Below are 19,699 nucleotides of genomic sequence, written 5' to 3'. Positions count from 1 at the left end.
TAGCACTTCCTGTTTCTGAGAACCAGGTTGTGCTTAAAGATGAGAGCATCTCCCAGAGAGGTGCACAGGAGTTTCCTCCACGTGATTTCTCCTGAGAGCTGCGTGGCCCAGGAGTATTTGCCTTTACTCTGGCATTGTTAAGGGGAGAGGGGAAACAGAGTTGTGGAGCCTCTTATCTTTGTTTTCAGGGTTAGGGATGACATTAGTTTCCTATTTACTGAGCTTAATTTTCTTGAACATACCAGATCTGAACAGAAAGAGGATTTCTGGTCACATGGGGTAGGGAAAACCTTTTGACCTGTATGATCCAGTGAGTTGCCTGTGCTGTTTTCCCATTGCCCAGAAACAGCCATTCACTTTGACCAATTAGATATTTTCTCTTTTTTCTTTTTTTCTTTTTTTGAGACAGTCTCACTCTGTTGCCCAGACTGGAGTAGAGTGGCGTGATCTAGGCTCACTGCAACCTCCGCCTTCCAGGTTCCAGCGATTCTCCTGTCTCAGCCTCCCGGGTAACTGGGATTACAGTCACGTGCCGCCACTCGCAGCTAATTTTTGTATTTTCAGTAGAGGGGGTTTCACCATGTTGGCCATGCTGGTCTTGAACTCCTGACCTCAAGTGACCCACCCACCTTGGCCTCCCAAAATGCTAGGATTACAGGTGTGAGCCACCATGCCCAGTCACCAATTAGATATTTTCATAGAGTAGAGAGATGTACAGTTTTATGCTACAATAAAATACCTCTAAGTGCTAGTGTCAGCAGATGCTCAGGAAATGTCTTATTACATACAACTATGTAACACAGGATGAAAATATTTATGACTTACTTTAGATACAGGAAATAAAATAAAAGTTTAATGAGGGAAAGGTAAGGAAAATAATAAATCAGTTCTTTAGCCATGTTTGATGTCCTTAAAAATCTTGAAAATCTTGCAGCTTTAGGGACAATGTTATGACATATGCTTGCACACCCGTGTGTGATTTAAGGCTTCAGTCTCAGGAAAGTCAGTTAGTTGAAGACTGGAATCATTTTTGGTAAAATATTATAGTGGATTTTATTTTTAAAAGGATATATTTAGTGAGTGCTTAATGTAGAGATAGTAATTTCTTTTGGCTTTTTTGGTTTTTGTTTTTGGAGACAAGGTCTCACTGTGTCATCCAGGCTGGAGTGCGGTGGCCCAGTCACGGCTCACTGTAGTCTTGAACTCCTGGGCTCAAGCAGTCCTCCTGCCTCAACCTCCCGGATATCTGGGACCACAGACGCATGTCACCATGCCCTGCTCATTTTTAAATTTTTATGTAGAGATGGGGTTTCACTCTGTTACCCAGGCTGGTCTCAAACTCCTGACCCCAAGCAATCCTCCCCTCAGCCTCCCAAAGGGCTGGGTTTACAGGTATGAGTCACTGCGCCCAGTAGGGACAGTAATATCTAAGGACAAAGCCTTTGGTGTTAATTTATAACACTCCAAAAGATCTTTTTTTTTTTTCTTTTCTGAGACAGAGCCTCACTCTGTTGCCCAGGCTAGAGTACGGTGGCGTGATCTCAGCTCACTGCAGCCTTTGCCTCCTGGGTTCAAGTGATTCTCGTGCCTCAGCCTCCTGAGTAGCTGGGATTACAGGCACCCACCACCACGCCTGACTAATTTTTGTATTTTTAGTAGAGATAGGGTTTCACCAACTTGACCAGGCTGGTCTTGAACTCCTGACCTCGTGATCCACCCGCCTCAGCCTCCCAAAGTGCTGGGACAGGTGTGAGCCATCACACCCAGCTCAGAAGCTCTTTAAAAGGTCATTTTTATCAGCTGACTCTCATTAGTATTTCCTAATAGCCAATAATTGTGTTTTAAGAGGTCTTCTGTGCCAAGTTTTTATCCTTCTCTTTTGATTTTCAGTTTCTAAGCTGACTAAACAACTAATGCTCCTGGAGACGAAAACCCAGGGCCAGGAAAAGGAGCTGGTGGAGAACAGGGAACAACTGGAGATTTTACGTGCCAAATGCCGAGAACTCAAAACACACTCGGATGGCAAAATCGCAATGGAAGTTCATAAATCAATTGTAAATGAATTAAAAAGGTAAGGATTTAATGTTTTGCCCTTTTTTTTTTTTTTTTTTTTCCCAAGACAGGGTCTTTCTGTGTTGCCCAGCCTGGTCCCAAACTCCTGGGCTCAAGTGATCTGCCCATCCCAGCCTCTCAAAGTTTTGGGATTACAGGCATGAGCCACCGTGCCCAGCTGATTTAATGACTTTTCAAGTATAATGAGTCACTCTGCCTGTGGTTATAGGCAGAATGGAGAGAGGTTGCTCAGTTCAGTTCTTTCTGGGTTTCTTCACCTACGGTCATGCACAACAGAGCGGCACAGGTGTCTGAAAGTGAGAATGGGACTTTTTTTTTTTTTTTTTGAGACGGACTCTCACTCTGTTGCCCAGGCTACAATGCAGTGGCGCAATCTCAGCACACTGTAACCTCCACCTCCTGGGTTCAAGCGATTCTCCTGCCTCAGCCTCCTGAGTAGCTGGGATTACAGGGGTGCATGACCATACCTGGCTAATTTTTGTATTTTTGGTAGAGACAGGGTTTCACCATGTTGACCAGGCTGGTCTCAAACTCCTGACCTCAAGTGATCTGCCTGCCTTGGCCTCACCTCCCAAAGTGCTGGAATTACAGGTCTGAGCCATCACACCCAGCCTGACTTTCTTTTTCTTTTAATAACTTTGGTAATAAATGGTAAATTAAAGTAGTGCCTGGCTCTCCTTGAGGGCTGCAGTCTGCACTTTGTGTATGATTTTTTTTTTCATGCTGTTTTGGCCTTTATTAATTTTAGAACCAAAGGCAGTTTAAAATAGTGGAACTGGGCTGAGAGTGGTGCCTCATGCCTGTAATCCCAACACTTTGAGAGGCAGAGGCTGGCAGGTCACTTGAACCCAGAAGTTTGAGACCAGCCTGGGCAAAATGGCGAAACCACATGTCTACAAAAAAAAAAAAAAAAAAAATACTAAAACTACAGGGGCATGCCCACCTGGCCACAATATATTTTTAAGTAAGGAGTTTAGGTTTTAAAACAGCACATAGAAAATGATTACAATTTTATTTTTTAAGAAGTGTGGGTGGCCGGGCGCGGTGGCTCACGCTTGTAATCCCAGCACTTTGGGAGGCCGAGTTGGGTGGATCACCTGAGGAGAGGAGTTTGAGACCAGCCTGGCCAACCTGGTGAAACCCTGTCTCTACTAAAAGTACAAAACTTAGCCAGGCATGGTGGCAGGCACCTGTAATCCCCGCTACTTGGGAGGCTGAGGCAGGATAATTGCTTGAACCCGGGAGACGGAGGTTGCGGTGAGCCGAAATCGCACCACTGCACTCCATCCTGGGAGACAAGAGCGAGACTTTGTCTCAAAATAAAAAAGAAATGTGTGGTGTATGTGTGTGTGTGTGTGTGTGTCTGTAACCAGCCGTAACAGTTTGCCTGGGACTGAGGGGTTTCCCGGGATGTGGGACTTTTAGAGCTAAAACTAGGAATGTCCTAGGCAAAGTGAAATGAGTTGATCATTCTAGTATGTATGTATAAATGTATGTGTTTGTATAATTACATGTGTATGTGTGTATATATAAAATATATATATACATATGTATGGTATGTATGTAATTGGCTAATTGGTAATAGTCTGGATGGGAGGATTGCTTAAGCCTAGGAGTTTGAGATCAGCCTAGGCAACATTGTGGGGGGGAAAAAAAAATATATATATATATATATACACACACACTATATATATATATACACACTATATATATATAGTGGCTATTTTCTCATGTCAAAAAAAATCTTGTATGTGTATGTGAGAGAGAGAGATGGTATATATATTAACTATGTATAGGAAACATACATAATTAATATATAATAAATTATATGTATAATTATATATAAATATTTTATATATTTATATTTATATATCTTATATAAATTATAAAATTATATATGTGTATATATAAAAAATTACATATATACTGTAAGTACATGGAAAAAAGATAGGCAGAATGGGAAAATATTAATAGAAATTATCTTTGACAGATGAGATTGTGTTTTCAACCAGGGTCTTCGAGAGAAGCAACCAATAGGTTAGTGAGAAAGACAGAGAGAGTGAGATTTCTTTTAAAAATTAGCTCACACAATTGTAGGGGCAGGCAAGTTCAAAATTCATATGGCAGGCCAGCCCATTGGAAACCCAGGCAGGATCTCTATCTTACAGTTTTGAGGCAGAACTCCTTCATTGAGAAACCTGTTTTTGCTCTTAAGGCCTTAGATTAGGCTCACCTACATTAAAGAGAGTAAACCTCCTTTATTTAAAGTCAATTGATTGTAAATTTTTTTTTTTTTTTGAGACGGAGTCTAGCTTAGTTGCCCAGGCTGGAGTGCAGTGGCGTGATCTCGGCTCACTGCAAGCTCCGCCTCCCGAGTTCACGCCATTCTCCTGCCTCAGCCTCCCAAGTAGCTGGGACTACAGGCGCTTGCCACCACGCCTGGCTAATTTTTTGCATTTTTAGTAGAGACGGGGTTTCACTGTGTTTGCCAGGATGGTCTTGATCTGCTGACCTCGTGATCCACCCACCTCGGCCTCCCAAAGTGCTGGGATTACAGGCATGAGCCACCGTGCCCGGCCCGTAAATGTTAATGACATCAACAAAATACTTCACGGCAAAGTCTAGTGTTTGATCTAACAACTGGGCACCACAGCTGAGCCAAGGTGACACATAAAATTAACCATCACAATGGGTAATTTTAATTTTTTTTTTCCTTTTTTTTTTTGAGACAGAGTCGTGCTCTGTCACCCGGGCTGGAGTGCAGTGGCGCGATCTTGGCTCACCGCAACCTCCACCTCCCAGATTCAAGCGATTCTCGTGCCTCAGCCCTGCTTATAGCTGGGATTACAGGCATGTACCACCACACCTAGCTAGTTTTGTATTTTGTTGGCCAGGCTGGTCCTGAACTCCTGGCCTTAAGTGATCTGCCTGCCTAGGCCTCCCAAAGTGCTGGGATTACAGGCATGAGCCACCAGCCTGGCCTCTTGTATGTTTTTATATTTCCAAGTGTCCTATTCACTTTTGTAATAAGGGGGAAAAATGTTTTAAACGGTGAGTCTTTCAGTTCAAAATGGTTGACTGAATAGACCTATTGACATCTGTTTCTCTCCAGCTCCTCCTTCTCCCTCCGTAGCGTTGGTGTGGGGCAACAAATGAGCTAGTGCATGTGAAGCTTGGTGCTTTAGTAAATGCTGGTGATTCCAACTACTGGAGCCCAGTGGTTTTGACTCTACTATTACATGCCGACTGGGCCAGACTCGTGCTTTGCTTTGCTTTTTTGAGATGGGATCTCCCTCTGTCACCCAGGCTGGAGTGCAGTGGTGCGATCTTGGCTCACTGCAACCCCCACCTCCTGGGCTCAAGCCATCCTCCATTTCAGCCTCCTAAGTAGCTGGGACCACAGGCACGTGCCATAGCTCCTGACTATTTTTTGTATTTTTATTAGACAGGGTTTCACCATGTTGCCCAGGCTAATCTTGAACTGGGCTCAAACAGTCTGCTCACCTTGGCCTTCCAAAGTGCTGAGATTCCAGTCATGAGCCACCATATGTCTCCAGACATGTGCTCTTCTATTGCAATAGAGGAAGGAAATATTTTTGAAATCATGTTCATCTTTATAATGTTATGTTTCTCAAACATCTGCTCCAGCGACCGACGTGTTTTTGTGGCCGTGTCATAACTACATAAACATACAGTCATGTACCACATAACAATGCTTCAGTCAACAGTGGACCACATATACGACAGTGGTCCCATACAATTATAATGGGGCCAAAAAATTCCTATCACTTAGTGATGTCATAGCCATTGTAACATCGTAGAGCAATGCGTTACTCTTGTGTTTGTGGTGATGCTGGTGTAAACAAACCTACTGCACTGCCAATCCTGTGAAAGCCTAGCACGTGCAGTAATGGATGGTGCATAATACTTGATAATGATAATGAGTGACTATGTTACTGGTTTATGTATTTGCCCTACTTTTTATTGTTATTTTAGAATGTACTCCTTCTACTTATGAAAAAATAAAGTTAACTGTAAAACAGGCTCAGGCGGTTCCTTCAGGAGGTGTCCAGAAGCAGGCATTGTTATCACAGGAGGTGAAAGCTCCATGCACGTTACTGCCCCTGAAGATTTTCCAGTGGGATGAGACATGGAGGTGGAGGACAGTGATATTGATTATCCTGCCCCTCTGCAGGCCTAGACTCCTGTGGCATTTGTTCTTCATTTTTTTAAAGAATGTCTAGAAAGTTTTAAACATTTTCTTAATAGAAAAAAGCTTGAGAATAAGAATATAAAAATAGAAAATATTTTTGTACAGCTGTACAATGTGTGTGGTTTTTTTTTGTTTTTGTTTTTGTTTTTTTTTTTGAGACAGAGTCTCGCTCTGTCACCCAGGCTGGAGTGCAGTGGCGTGATCTCGGCTCACTGCAAGCTCCGCCTCCCGGGTTCACACCATTCTCCTGCCTCAGCCTCCTGAGTAGCTGGGACTACAGGCGCCTGCCACCGTGCCCGGCTAATTTTTTTTGTATTTTTAGTAGAGACGGGGTTTCACTGTGGTCTCGATCTCCTGACCTTGTGATCCGCCTGCCTCGGCCTCCCAAAGTGCTGGGATTACAGGCGTGAGCCACCGCACCCGGCCTACAATGTGTGTTTTAAACTGTGTTATAAAAAAGTAAAAAAGTTAAAAAATTAAAAAGTTTGTAAAGTAAAAAGTTACAGTATACTGAAATTAATCTATTATTGAAGAAAAAATTTTAAAAATAATTTAAATGTAGCCTAATTGTACAGTATTTAGTCTACGAGAGTGTATAGTAATGTCCTCGGCCTTCACATTCACTCATCACTCACTGACTCACCCAGAGCAACTTCTTCCAATCCTGCAAGCTCCATTCATGATAAGTGCCCTGTATAGGTGCACCATTTTTATCTTTTTATCTTTTTTTTTTTTTTGAGGCAGAGTCTCGCTCTGTCACCCAGGGGCTGGAGTAGTGCAGTGGCACGATCTTGGCTCACTACAACCTCTGCCTTCTGGGTTCAAGCAATTCTCGTGCCTCAGCCACCTGAGTAGCTGGGATTATAGGAGTGTGCCACTATGCTTGGCTAATTTTTGTATTTTTAGTAGAGATGGGGTTTCACCATGTTGGCCAGGCTGGTCTTGAACTCCTGGCCTCAAGCATTCTGCCCGCCTCAGCCTCCCAAAGTGTTGGGATTACAGGCATGAGCCACTGCGCCTGGCCTATCTCATCAATCTTGATTGACTGATATTTCATTAGGATATGTGTAGGTGTGGGGGTCTTTTTTTCATTTGCTGCAGTGGGTACCTCTGCAGTGAATCCACCAAGGTCTTCAGAGGTCTGCAAATGCCCTTCAGCTATTCACTTCTTCCTTTCTGCTGTCTCTCGTATCCTTCTGAGGTTCCTGATGATCTAAGGCTGGACCTCCTGGATGGGTTGTCCACTTCTAGTACCTTTTATCTCCATTTCCCAATCGTTTGTTTCCTTGGTTCTGAGAGGTTCCTCAAATATATCTTTCAGCCCTTGTGATATTTTTATAATTCTGGTAATCATGTTTAGTCTGGCTTTTATTTAGTGGCTATACTTTCTTTTCTCATGGCATTTTGTTCTTTTAAAGCCTCCTTAGTCCTCTGTGTTAATTCAGTTTCCCTTGAGCTTCTCTGCTTATCTGGATCTCTCTTTCATGTTGCAATTTCTTTCACCACACCTAATGATCCTTGCTGCTTGTTCACATCTAGTCATCTGTTCTGATTTTAGGAAGAGGAACTACTGGTACTTGGTGTATACTGTGTCAGTTGAGGGATTTTCTGCCCTGGTGGTTCCCTGTGCAGGCATCTCCCTGGCTGCTGAGCAGGCCTCTGTGTATATAGATAAGGTGCATGCAATGGTCAGCTTCACTTTAGGATGCAAGTCTCCCAAAAGCCAGGTTAAAGGCTTCCCTTTGTAGATACAACCTGTCCCCCTACATCTTTAGCTCTCCCCAAAAGAGTTTGCTAAATTTCCTTAGAGAAGTGGGTTGACACCTTGTTTTTCTCCCACCTTCATCATGAGTAAGCCCAGCCTTTCTAGAAAATAGTAAAAGCAAAGAGAGCCATCTCTGCTTCCAGGTGTGACCGCCAGTCCAACCCAAAGCCAACTGACAGCTCACCAGGCACATGAGCTTGTGCCGTTTCCCATGTCACTGTTCCTTCCAAACAGGGTTGCCAATGGGCAGAGGAAGCAAGACAAAATACCCATTATTTGCCTTCCTTTCAACCAGGGTAGGCAAAAGAACACATACACGCCACACCTCAAGGCTTGCCCTGCAGAGGTTCAATAAGCCTTTTTATCCCTGCACAAAAATCTTGTCCTCACGACCTCACCTTTGCCTGAGGCATAACCCTTTCCCAAACTCCTCCCCAGACATTCCCCCAGTGTGAGCGCTGGTTCAGCAGCTGCTTTGCTGATAGATCAGTGCGTATTCTGCATGTGGCCTATCTCTATTATGATGCCAGCATGGGAAGGGGCTGCCTAGTGGAGGCTGTCAGAGGGCACTTCTACTCCCTTGAGCCTCACTCCAAGGTATCCTTGGCTTCCGTAGCCAAAACAAAAACACTCAATTTCCTACTCCTCGTCCGGGCGCGGTGGCTCAAGCCTGTAATCCCAGCACTTTGGGAGGCCGAGACGGGTGGATCACGAGGTCAGGAGATCAAGACCATCCTGGCTAACACAGTGAAACCCCGTCTCTACTAAAAAATACAAAAAAATAGCCGGGCGAGGTGGCGGGCGCCTGTAGTCCCAGCTACTCGGGAGGTTGAGGCAGGAGAATGGCGCAAACCCGGGAGGCGGAGCTTGCAGTGAGCTGAGATCCAGCCACTGCACTCCAGCCTGGGCGACAGAGCCAGACTCTGTCTCAAAAAAAAAAAAAAAAAAAATTTCCTACTCCTCATTTTGTCTATTTTTCTACTAGGTCTTCATGGAATCCACATATTCTAGCTCTGATGAATTCCTGCCCCTCTCCATGTTATAAATTCTCTCTCCAAACACCGCCCCTTCCATGGGAGAGCCCATTAGGGTCACATCCCCGGCCCCATCCTTCTCATTCCTCTACCCTCGACCCACCTATGAACTCTGTGCCCAAAGCCGCTGAGCCAAAGCCGCCATAAGGCTTTCCCTCCCCAACCAGTTCATTCTGAGCCACAAAAGTCTTTCTCCAATTTCCACTAAAAAAGGATTTGGTGGCATCTTTGTTATTTTAAAATGGTCATTTCTCCTCCTGCCTTCACCATTAGTGACTTCTTTTTAAACTTTTTATACCTTCTTTACTTACATCTAGGGGGCTATCAGAACACAATCGTGTGTCACTTAATGGGGATACGTTCTGAGAAACTCATCATTATGTAATTTCGTCATTGTGTGAGCATCACAGAGTGTACTCACACAAAGCCACATGGCATAGCCTCCTGCACACCTGGGCTAGATGCTGGAGCTGTTTGCTCCAAGGCTACACACCTGCACAGCATGTCACTGTACTGAACACTGCAGGCAACTATAAACCAATGGTAAGTATTCGTGTATCTAAACATATCTAAACAGAAAAAGTACAGTCAAAATACAGTAGAGAAGAAAAATGGGGCTGGGCACAGTGACTGATGCCTGTAATCCCAGCACTTTGGGAGGCCGAGGCAGGTGGATCAGTTGAGGGGCTAATTTTTAAGTATTTCTGTAGAGGTGGGGTCTTGCTGTGTTGCCCAGGTTGGTCTCAGACTCCTGGCCTCAAGTGACCCTCCTGTCTTGGCCTCCCAAAGTGCTGGGATTATAGGCATGAGCCACCACGCCTGGCCCCTGGTCTTTATTCCTTAAAGCACAGGTCATAAAAGTGTTTTGTTTCATCTGGAAGGGTTTTAAGAAAGTCCTGGGGTGAGACCGGGCGCAGTGACTCACGCCTGTGATCCCAGCACTTTGGGAGGCCAGGGCGGGAGGATCTCTTGAGCCCAGGAGTCTGAGACAGAGAAGCTCCAAAATTTCTTCAGGGAACTACAAAACATGACATAGTGGATTTGAAAAAGAAACAAATAGAATTTTTATAACTGAAACACACAATAGCCAAAATTAAGAATTCTTACTCTTAAAGATGTTCTGTTTATATATATATTATATGTATATATATTTATATAAGTAAATATTAGTATTTATATATAAATATTTATATATATATATCTCTCTATATATGAGGATAATAAGATGGAGAGAGACTTGCAATCAGGAGGACTGCTTTAGATACAGTATTCAAGGGAGGCCCCTGAGGAGGAGATGGTTGATTCCAGGCAGGATGCCTGAGAAGCAAGAAGAAAGTAAAATGAAAGTAAATGGTAGTGGTAAATATATAGATAAATGTAATGAACATTGAGTCTTTAAAATGGTAATATCTTTGGGGATTTAAGAATACATAAAATTAAAAGGCACAACAATAACAACATATAATCAGGCACAAGGCACATGGAGTTTGTGTTCTAAAGTCTTTATATCATTCAGAAGAGGATAAAAGTGTTGACTAATTTTATAATTTGAAAATATGCATGATGAAATTTCTGGAAACAATGTATATAACTTTTAAACTAGTATGGGGATAAAAAGAATCATTAAAAAATAATCCAAATAAGAGCAGGAAAATGAAAGGTAGGCAAGGGGAGAATAGAAAACAAAAAGTAAAACGTTAGATTACAAAAAGTAAAAAGTAGATTTAAAACCAAACATACCAGTAGTAGATACACTAAATGGACAAAATACTCAAGTTAAAAGACAAAGAATGTCACTGTGTAAACTAAAGCACAGCTGTGTTGTCTTTAAGATGTATGTCCCAAGCATAAGGATAGAGAAAGGTCAAAAGTAAAAGGGCAGGAAAAACAGTACTTCTCAAATATAAACCAAAACTGAGATGGTAAATCTTAATCTCTAACAAGGTAGATGTTAGTGTAAAAAATACTACTTAGGCCAGGCATGACGGCTCAGCCCAGAGGTTCAAGACCAGCCTGGGTAACATAGGGAGACCTTGTCTCTGCAAAAAATTTAAAAATTAACTGGGTGTGATGGCTTACTGTCTGTCATCCCGGTTACTCAGGAGGCTGAGGCAGGAGGATGACTTGAGCCCAGGAGTTTGAAGCTGCACTGAGCAGTGATCACACCACTGCACTCTAGCCTGGGCAACAGAGTGAGACCCTGTCTCAAACAGAACAAACAAAACAAAAATGCTAAGCAAAGAGGATGATTCATAAAGATAAAAGGCTCAACTTACCAAGTAGAATTCATACAAATTTAAATTTGTGTGCACCTAGAAATAATTTATGTCAATACATTTGAAAATTTAGATGAAATAGTCAAATTCTTGAAAACTTACCTTAAAACTGACTCAAAAAGAAAAAGAATACCTGAATAGTCATGTAATCATTAAAAGAATTGAATTAAAAAATCTTCCCTTGAAAACTCCGGGCCTAGATACCTTCACTAGAGAGTTCTAAAAATATTCAAGGAAGAAATAATTTCAGTCTTACATAAACCTTTCTAGAAACAGAAAAAGAATTAATGCTCCTTAATCTAATGAGGTTAGTATAACCTTGATACCAAAACCCAACAGTGATAGTATAAGAAAAGAAAATTGCTTTTCATTTCACTTATGAATGTAGATGTAAAACTTTTATTAAATTCTAACATTCTAAAGTTCTATTAAAAAATAAAACTACAAAAAAGATCACACCAATTGGTGAAATGTCGAAAGCTTTCCTATTGAGATTGGAAACAATACAGGGTTGTCCTCTGACAACATGAGCAGCACTGGCTACCGAGTGGTAACTGACACACGTGGCATGAAAAACTTAGAAGGTTTGGAAAAAGGGAAAACAATAGTGTCATTATTCATAAATGATATAATTCTATCTGTAGAAAACAAATCTACAAATCATTAAAAATAGTAAGAGATTTTAGCAAAGTTGTTCAAAACAGAAAATTTATAAAAATTAATTGTATTTCTTTGTAGGAAAAAAACGTGTAGAAAATGGTATTTGGGGCTGAGCACGGTGGCTCATGCCTGTAATCCCAGCACTTTGGGAGGCCGAGGCAGGCGGATCATGAGGTCAAGAGATCGAGACTATCTTGGCCAACATGGTGAAACCCTGTCTCTACTTAAAATACAAAAATTAGCTGGGGGTGGTGGCGCAGACCTGTAATCCCAGCTACTTGGGAGGCTGAGGAGGAGAACCGCTTGAACCTGGAAGGCGGAGGTTGCAGTGAGCGGAGATCGTGGCACTGCACTGCAGCCCAGCAACAGAGCGAGACTCCATTTCAAAAAAAAAAAGATATTTTGAAAACTAAGGTAATGATAGGCTATCATGATGAGAAAAAATTTTTTTAATGAAAAAGAAGGAAGGAAGGAAGGAACCGTTGACAAAGCTTCACAAATAGGTGTGAAAAGATTTACAGTACTTCTGTTGGGAAAATTATGAAACTTCATTGATTACATGATTTCACTTGGTGAAGAATTCCAAGCTGACAGATTTTTGGTAGTTTGTGGGGTTTTTTTCCATTCAGTTTTAAAGATGCTGGCTGTTCACAGGCTTTTGGCTTGCATCGTTTATGATGAAAATCTGCTGTCACGGTTATCTGTATTCTTCTGAAGATAACGTTTCTCTGAGGCTTCTTTTAAGAATTTTTCATTGTCACTGGTTTTCAGCATTTTAACGGGGATATGTCTTAGCATGGTTTCTTTCTTTCTTTCAGACCCTTTTTTACACAGGGTCTGGCTCTGTTGGACAGGTTAGAGTGCAGTGGTGTGATCACTGCTTGCCCCAGCCTCGACCTCCTGGGCTCAAGTGATCCTCCTGCCTCAGCCTCTCAAGTAGCTGGGACTATAGGCATGTGCCACTGCTCCCCGCTAATTTTTAAATTTTTTTGTAGAGACAGAGTCTCATTATGTTGCCCAGGCTGGTCTCAAACTCCTGGCCTTGAGGGAGCCTCCTGCCTTGGCCTCCTGAAGTGCTGGGATTACAGTGGGGGGCTCCACACCCGGGCAGCATGGTTTCTTTACTCTCCATGAAGTTCATTCAGCTTCTTGGGGCTATCAGTGTTTATTTTTCATCAAGTTTGGAAATCTTTCTTTTGGCTATTATTTCTTGAACATTCTCTTCTGTTTTTCCCTCTTACCTCTCCTGGACCGCTTGATGTTGTCCTGTTGATTGTTCTGTTCACTTTTTGCCCACACTTGTTTCTCTCTGGGCTTCAATCAGACAGTGTCTATTACTATGTCTTCAATTTCACAAATCTTGTATCCTTCTACAATCTAATCTGCTGTTAGTCCCATCCAATATATTGTTCACTTCGCGTAATGATTTTTCCCATCTCTGTAAGAAAGATCCATTTGAGTCTTTTTTTGTATTCTCCATCTCTGTCCCCAGCATGCTGTTTTTCTCTTCTTTCTCAAATGTAGGAGCATGTTTTTCTAAAAACGTTTGTTTGCCAATGCCATCATCTCTTTCACTTCTGGATCTGTTCTGTTGATTTTTTTTCCCTCTTGATCATGGATCGTATTTTATTGCCTATTCTCATGCTTGATTGGGTGCTAGATGGTGTAGATTTTATGTTGCAGGATGTTAGACTTATTGCATTGCTTTAAATAGTGTTAGATTTCATTCTGGTGCATACTTAAGCCACTAGATAATTGTTGGATTCTTTATTTTTTTACTTTCTTTTCTTTTTTTTCTTTTTCAATTTTTTTTTTTTTTTTTTTTTTTTTTTTTTTGTAGAAACAGGGTCTTGTTATGTTGCCCAGGCTGGTCTTGAGGTCCTGGGCTTGAGCAGTCCTCCCACCTCGGCCTCCCAAAGTGCTAGGATTACAGGCGTGAGCCACTGCACGTGGCTAAGCTGGATTCTTTCAAAGCTGACTTTTGTTAGGGTAGGCCCAAAGCAACCTCTAGTCTAGGGCTAAGTTAGCCCCACTACTAAGACAGTAACACTCCTTTAAGGATTCTATCCAATAACTCTTTTATTATAAGGTCTTTCCATTCTGACTGGTGGGTGCATGAACTATTTCCCATTATTTGTGTGTGTCAGAAATTGTTCTGCCTACTGTTTGTAGTGTTTCTTTCCTCGGCTTTAGGCAGTTTCCTCTTACACACGGACAGATCAGTACCCAGCGAAAGACCCCTCAAGATCTCCAGAACCCTTTCTCCCTCTGTGAAATGCCCTCTGCCCTGCCCTGGAGATTCCAGCTGCCTTGACCTCCCTGCTCTTGGATCGCTGGCTCCTGGGCTCAGCAGGTGTCTGCCAGACAGGAAGGTGAAGGGAGCAGTTGCAGCACTCACCTTGTTTTCCCTTCCCTTCGGGATCACAGTCCTGCCTCGCCTGTTGTCCAAAGTCTGAAAACTGTGGTTTCTTCTGTTTGGCCTGGTTTTCTAGCTGAGGGGTAAATCTGGTCTCTGTAACTCTATCTTGGCTGCAAGCAGAAGCCTTGGTATTTTCAACATCCTTCTTTAACCTTTTATCGTTCATCCAGTTCAACAATTTATCCAATAAAATAATAGTTAAGTAAATTTTCAGTGAAAGAAATGAATCCTGGATTTTGTATGTTTTACAGTTATAGTTGACAAACCTTAAAATCATACATTGTTGTGTATTCCTGCTGTGCTGGTAGAGGATGCAGCCCCTATCCCCAGTTACTCTCTATGCAAATTCGGTAACACCCATCTGCCTCATTGTGTGACTGCCCCATTTTAGCTTCATTGTGCTGAATACAAGCCTGTAATGTTTTTGTCCTTCAGCCAGTTACAGAAGGGTGTTCAACAAAATAAGTGCCACTTTGTTCTTTGTTTCTTTTGTCTTAAAAACATGTATTTATAATTACATTATTATGGAAAAAATTGTTTTAGCAGTTTTTTTTTTTAATCTGGCATTTATAACCATGTAAAAAATAGAGCTATCTTAGATTTTTTTGGAAGGAATAGCGTGTACACACACACACACACACACACACACACACACACACACACACAGAGAGAGACAGAAAGAGAGACAGAGAGAGACAGAGACATAAGCGAAAACCATGGGAGAAAAAGAGGTTAGGTTAGATCATCACCATCAAAGAAGTGTGTGGCCAGGTGTGGTGGCTCATGCTTGTAATCCCAGCTCTTTGGAAAGCTAAGGCAGGAGGATCACTTGAGCCCAAGAGTTCGAAACCAGCCTGGGCAACGTAGTGACACTTCATCTTTACAAAAAATACAAAAATTAGCCAGCCATTGTGTGTGCCTGTGGTCTCAGCAACTTGGTAGGCTGAGGTAGGAGGATCGCTTGAGTCCAGAAGTTCGAAGCTGCAGTGAGCCGTGATTGTGCCACTGCACTTCAGCCTGGGCAACAGAGTGAGACCCTGTCCCACACAGACACACACACAGTGTGTGCCCAGCCACGCCCTCTCTCCCGTGGTCTAGCAGCTTGGTCCCAGGTCCTCTAGGGCCCAGGATGGGGAGATGTTTCCACAGAGGCCTTCCAAGTGACCCACCCAGAGACTGGAGGGCTGGGCTGTTATCACTCATCTGCCTCATTGTGTGACTGCCCCATTTTAGCTTCATTGTGCTGAATACAAGCCTGTAATGTTTTTGTCCTTCAGCCAGTTACAGAAGGAAGAAGAGAAAGAAAGGGCTGAGATGGAGGAGTTGATGGAGAAGCTGACAGTCCTGCAAGCGCAGAAGAAGAGCCTGCTGTTAGAGAAGAACAGCTTGACAGAGCAGAACAAAGCACTGGAAGCCGAACTTGAACGAGCACAGAAAATCAATAGGTTTGTATCTTTTTTTCCTTTAAGTTGCTTTTATTTTCAATAGTTAAAAAAGACAAATGGGCTGGGTGCAGTGGCTCACTCCTGTAATCCCAGCACTTTGGGAGGCTGAGGCAGGTGAATCATTTGAGGTCAGAAGTTCAAGACCAGCCTGGCCAGCATGGCAAAACCCCATCCCTACTAAAAATGCAAAAATTAGTCAGGCGGTAGTAGCATGCACCTGTAGTCCCAGCTACTCAGGAGGCTGAGGCAGGAGAATCGTTTGAGCCTGGGAGGCGGAGGTTGCGGGGAGGCGGAGGTTGCGGCGAGCCGAAATCACACCACTGTAATCCAGCCTGGGCGACAGAGTGAGACCCTGTCTCAAAAAAGAAAAAAGACAAATGAAGAATATTCTATTTCATTTATTTTAATCTTTTTCTAATAGTCGCTATAAAACTTTTCTGTTTTGAAATTACTGGATATCAGACTATAATAAGTATTGTTTCTGTTAACCAGTGTTAACCAACATTTCTCAAGTCTATAATTCAAATATGGTTGAGAGTCATATGATAACCCTAAGACTCAAAGTTCTAGGAGCTCTTTCCTAACCATTTCCTAAAAGTCTACTTTGGAATTTCTGGATCTTTTTTTCAAAAGTGCCTTTTAGAACATGAGCCAGATAGTTAATAGAATAATACTTAATGAGCCTATGGGCCAGGTGCGGTGGCTCACGCCTGTAATCCCAGCACTTCGTGAGGATGAGATGGGCAGATCACTTGAGGTCAGGAGTTCAAGACCAGCCTGACCAACATAGAGAAACCCTGGCTACTTAAAAAAAAAAAAAAAAAAAAAAAAAAAAAAAAAAATATATATATATATATATATATATATACACACACACACAGAAAATTAGCTGGGTGTAGTGGCACATGCCTCTAATCCCAACTACTCAGGAGGCTGAGGCATGAGAATCACTTGAACCTGGGAAGTGGAGATTACAGGGAGCCATGATCATGCCACTGCACTCCAGCCTGGGCCACAGAGCAAGACTGTGTCTCAAAAAAAAAAAACAAAAAAAGAGCCTATTCGTTGTTAGACATTTGGAACTCCTCTTATTAACTTAAGTTGGGCTCACCAGTTATGCTTGGTTTCAAATTCAGTTACTTCTTCTCACCTTGAAACTTAATAGAAGATTTAGGTTGCTGAAGAATAATATTGAAATGCTACCATACTTGCCTTTTTTGTAATACGGTTATTCACCATGCCCTAGCCATGTAAACTAATGGGTTTTTATTCTACCATTTGGGGTAACTCTCTAGGAAATCTCAAAAGAAGATTGAGGTCCTCAAAAAGCAGGTGGAAAAAGCCATGGGGAATGAAATGTCTGCTCACCAGTACCTGGCAAACCTTGTTGGCCTGGCAGAAAATATAACCCAGGAACGTGACAGTCTTATGTGTTTGGTAAGTTTCCTGAAGGTTACATCAAATAAACTGCAAGTTAATACGCAAATGTGATTTTAAGAGTATTTTTAAAAATGATCTATTAAAAGCTTTATCCAGGCACTCCCTGACTTACGATGGAAGGTTTGACCTAGGAATTTTCGACTTCATGACGTATTTATTGGGAAGTAATCTTATTATAAATTGAGGAGCTCCTTACAACTTATAATGAAGTTACCATTTATACTAAATGCCCGTTGCTTTTACACCATTATAAAGTTGAAAAAATGTAGATTGAACCATCATAAGTTGGGAACCGTCTGCTGTAATGCCAGGATTAAATGCATTTTTGATATACAGTTTGTTCAACTTATGATGGGTTTATCAGGATGTAGCCCTGTTGTAAATCAAGAGCCATCTGTATTTTAAAATTTCAACTGTATTGCCCTGGCATGGTGCTGTGTGCCTGTAGTACCAGCTACTCAGGAAGCTGAGGCAGGAGGATCATTTGAGCCCAGAAATTCAAGACCAGCCTGGGTAACATAGTAAGATCCCATCTCTACCAAAAAAATTTAAAAATTAGCAGGTCGTGGTGGCATGCACCTGTAGTCTTAGCTACTCAGGAAGCTGAGGTAGGAGGTTCATTTGAGTGTGGGAGTTGAAGGCTGCAGTGAGCTATGACTGTACTACTGGACTGCAGCCTGGTAAACAGAGCAAGACCCTGTCCCTAAAAAAAAAAAAAAAAAAAAAAAAAAGAAAGAAATGCTAATAAACCACTCTTGAGATACCATTCTCAAAAAATGTTACAAATCATTTTTTTCTTTTTAAACAATTCTTTTTATTAATGCATAATATTTTTACATTTAAAAAAATATTTTAAATATATTTACATACACATGGGGGAGGTACATGTGATATTTTGTAACGTGCATAGAATGTGTAACAATTAAGTCAGGTGTTTGGGCTATCCATCACCACAAGCATTTATCTTTTTTTTGAAGACGGAGTCTCACTCTGTTATCCAGGCTGGAGTGCAGTGGCATGATCTCAGCTCACTGCAACCTCCGCCTCCTGGGTTCAAGACTTTCTTGTGCCTCAGCCTCCCGAGTAGCTGGGATTACAGGCGCATGCCACCACACCTGGCTAAGTTTTGTATTTTTAGTAGAGACAAGGTTTTGCCACGTTGGCCAGGCTGGTCTTGAACTCCTGGCCTCAAGAGATCTGCCCACCTCGGCCTCCCAAAGTGCTGGAATTACAGGTGTGAGCCACCGCGCCTGGCTGAGCATTTATCATTTCTGTGTGTGGAGAATATTTCAAGTCCTCATTGCTAGCTATTTTGAAATATACAATACATTGTTGTTAACTTTAGTCAACCTACTCTGCTGTGGAACATTAGAACTTATTTCGTCTATCTAACTGTATGCTTATACCTATTAAGCAACCTCTCTTCATTCTGCCCCCTGCCCCCACAGCCCCCCACAAACACACCCAGAGCCGCATGCATCCTAGCCTCTGGTAGCTATCATTATAATCTCTACCTCCTTGAGGTCAACTTTTTTAGCCCCCACATATAAGTGAGTACATGCCATATTTATCTTTCTGGGTCTGCTTATTTTACTTAACATAATGGCCTCCAGTTCCATCCATGTTGCTGTAGATGACATGGTTTTGTTCTTTTATATGGCCAAATAATATTTCATTGTGTAAATAGAGCATATTTTCTTTACTTAATTCCTTGCCTGTGAATAAATACCCAGTAGTTGGATTGCTCGATCGTTTGGTAATTGTTTTTAGTTTTTTGAGGAACCTCCATACTGTTTTCCATAATGGCTGTACTAATTTACATTCCCACCAACAGTGTATGAGGATCACTTGAGTCCAGGAGTTTGAGACCAGCGTGGGCAAGATAGGGAGAACCTGTCTCTACAAATAATGAAAAACTTAGCCAGGCATAGTAGTGCATGCCTGTAGTTTCAGCTACTCAGTAGGCTGAGGAAGGAGCCTAGGAGGTCGATCATGCCACTGTACTCCAGCCTGGGTGATAGAACAAGACCCTGTCTCAATTTTTAAAAAGAAAAGAAAAAAAATTTCAGGACCCTCTAAATGTATTACGCGAAGGGGGAAGTTAAGCCCTGGAGACTGAGCGATGTAGATTGTTTGCTATTCTGCTTCTTATAGATGAGTTCTCTTTCTCATTGCTGTTGTTTTGTAAATGACTAGGAGAGACCAGAGACCAGACCACCTCCTCCTTCGAGTCACTCATCTATAAAGATGAACAGCTCCCTTTGTTGTTCTATACCTAAGACCAGATGGCACCCACAACCCCATGACTGTTACATCTTCAATGTGGAATGTTAAATATATCTTTCCTGAAAGAAAAAGACTGCCTCAACTAATT

General features: G+C 42.1%; 1 protein-coding gene across 4 annotated transcripts in view; it reads left to right on the top strand.

Annotated features, from left to right (window-relative positions):
* LOC105495656 (centrosomal protein 89) overlaps positions 1-19,699 on the top strand; it is a 96,416-nt gene that overhangs the window by 56,032 nt on the left and 20,685 nt on the right. For all 4 annotated transcript variants that reach the window (XM_071085977.1, XM_071085979.1, XM_071085980.1 and 1 more), the window contains 3 exons: positions 1,891-2,071; positions 15,718-15,885; positions 17,181-17,322. In XM_071085977.1, the coding sequence (XP_070942078.1) occupies positions 1,891-2,071; positions 15,718-15,885; positions 17,181-17,322 (491 nt within the window). The remainder of the gene's footprint in view (positions 1-1,890; positions 2,072-15,717; positions 15,886-17,180; positions 17,323-19,699) is intronic.

Source organism: Macaca nemestrina, chromosome 20 (genome assembly GCF_043159975.1).
Source record: "Macaca nemestrina isolate mMacNem1 chromosome 20, mMacNem.hap1, whole genome shotgun sequence".
NCBI classification, from domain to species: Eukaryota; Metazoa; Chordata; class Mammalia; order Primates; family Cercopithecidae; genus Macaca; species Macaca nemestrina.
Note: the sequence above shows the minus strand (reverse complement) of the source record. Positions and strands in the feature narration are given on the sequence as shown.